The 2,029-nt window shown below is 36.3% G+C and overlaps 1 protein-coding gene across 1 annotated transcript; it reads left to right on the forward strand.

Moving 5' to 3' along the window:
* Positions 1–279: 279 nt before the first annotated feature.
* On the forward strand, positions 280–1,569 carry LOC129233409 (uncharacterized; the record flags this gene model as incomplete). Its single annotated transcript, XM_054867438.1, has 2 exons — positions 280–490; positions 1,370–1,569. Coding segments are annotated over exons 1-2 (411 nt in total), but the record flags the coding sequence as incomplete, so codon positions are not given.
* Between the last annotated feature and the right edge of the window lie 460 nt (positions 1,570–2,029).

The raw sequence follows: 2,029 nt of genomic DNA on the forward strand, positions 1-2,029 counted from the left end.
GCTTCCGGTTTAGTTGCTCTACATACTAAACTGGGATGGACTTTGCTAGGGAAAGTTCCACAAAATAATTGTAAAAGAAATTTTACTATGAGTGCTACAACTATGCTGTCCCAAAATGAAATGTCAGTATCCAAGTTGTGGGATTTAGAAATTATCGGAATAAGAGATCCAATTCAACAAAATTCTAAAGAAGATGCATATAAGGCAGTTATGAATTATTTCCAAAAAACTGTGAAACAAAACGAAGACGGCAGATACGAAGTAAATTTACCGTGGAAGATGGATAATGCCATTCTACACGATAATTATAATCTATCGTTGAAAAGACTTGAATCTACTTGTAGAAATTTAGACAAAAGAGGACTTCGAGATAAATATGATGAAGTTTTTGACGAATGGATTCAAGAAGGGATAATCGAAGAACTATCAAATTCTGAGATAGACATGCCAGCGCATTACCTACCTCATCGCCCGGTTATTAAAGAAAAAGGTACGACCAAGATTAGACCAGTGTTTGATGCGTCTTCAAAAGGTCCCAACCATCCCTCATTAAATGACTGTTTAGAAACAGGAATAAATTTAATCGAAACTATTCCTTCGATTTTAGCAAGGTTTAGAGTAGGAAAAATAGGGGTTGTTGCTGACATTAATAGGGCCTTTTTGCAGATATCAGTGAATAAAGAAGACAGAGACTTTTTACGCTTTTTATGGTATAATAAGAACAATGAATTAACCATTTTTCGTCATACGAGAGTAGTTTTCGGCGTTACCAGTAGCGCTTTTCTCTTGTCAGCGGTTCTAGACCACCATTTATACAGAACATCATTAAGTGAGAAGGAAACAAGAGTGATTTCAGAAAAATTAAGAAATAGTTTTTATGTAGATAACTGTGTAACAAGTGTGCATGATAAATTTGAGGCTCATACTTTCATAGAAGAGAGTACAAGAATAATGAAAGAAGGAAGATTTGAGCTGAGGGGGTGGGAAACTATCGCTCTTGATCCATTTTCTTTACAAGAAGCTAAATCGTACGTTCTGGGACTCGTCTGGGATAAAAATTGCGATTCTTTAGAGATTGATCCTACATGTCTTGAATTTGAAGAAAAAGCACTTACAAAAAGGAATCTCCTTTCTCTTGTGGGAAAATTTTTTTATCCCATTGGTTTTCTAGCTCCAGTTTTGATTCAACCTAAGCTTCTGCTTCAAGAAATGTGGAAAACGAAGTTATCATGGGATATTGAAGCAAGTGAAGATAAAAAGAAAAGATTCTTGAAATGGAAAAAAGACATACCTCTTTTGCAAAATATTAAAATCCCAAGATGGTTAGGCATTACACCAGATATAAATATTAGCTTCCACACATTTGTAGATGCAAGTCAAGTTGCTTATGCCGCTTGTGTCTTCATTAGATGTGAATATTCAGGAAGAGGAGTCAGTGTTCAGCTTCTGCAAGCAAAGGCTAGAATAACTCCCTTGAAGCCTATCACTATTAATCGACTTGAGCTCATGGCCGCAACCATAGGAGCAAGACTTTATGTATCTTTAAAGGAATCTCTGAACTTAGAGCAGGTGAGATCATTCTTCTGGACTGATTCATCTACCGTTTTAGCTTGGATAAAGAGACCAGATCAATGGTCGGTTTTTGTGAGAAACAGAGTCAATGAGATTAGGAAACTAACAGAGGCAGACAATTGGTTCCACATAATTGGCCGTGAAAATATTGCGGACTTACTGTCAAGAGGATGTGAAGTGAAACAGTTACTGAAATCATCCTGGTGGTTAGGCCCTTCATGGTTAAAACAAACTGAAGATGACTGGCCTAAATCTTCTGTTAATATGAATGAAGAAGAAATTGAAAAGGAGAAACTCAGAGTGGCAGTCTCTGCAAATAACAGCGAAGTATTTTCCATAGCAGTTTATTTTTCTGAAAGACACTCAAAATTTTCGAAGATAGTAAGAATTCTAGCATGGATACTATGCTTTTGTCCAAAAGCTAAGAACTCTCAAAAGCTGGAAAAAATTACCGGGG

Source organism: Uloborus diversus, unplaced genomic scaffold (assembly GCF_026930045.1).
Source record: "Uloborus diversus isolate 005 unplaced genomic scaffold, Udiv.v.3.1 scaffold_389, whole genome shotgun sequence".
Classification (NCBI taxonomy): Eukaryota; Metazoa; Arthropoda; class Arachnida; order Araneae; family Uloboridae; genus Uloborus; species Uloborus diversus.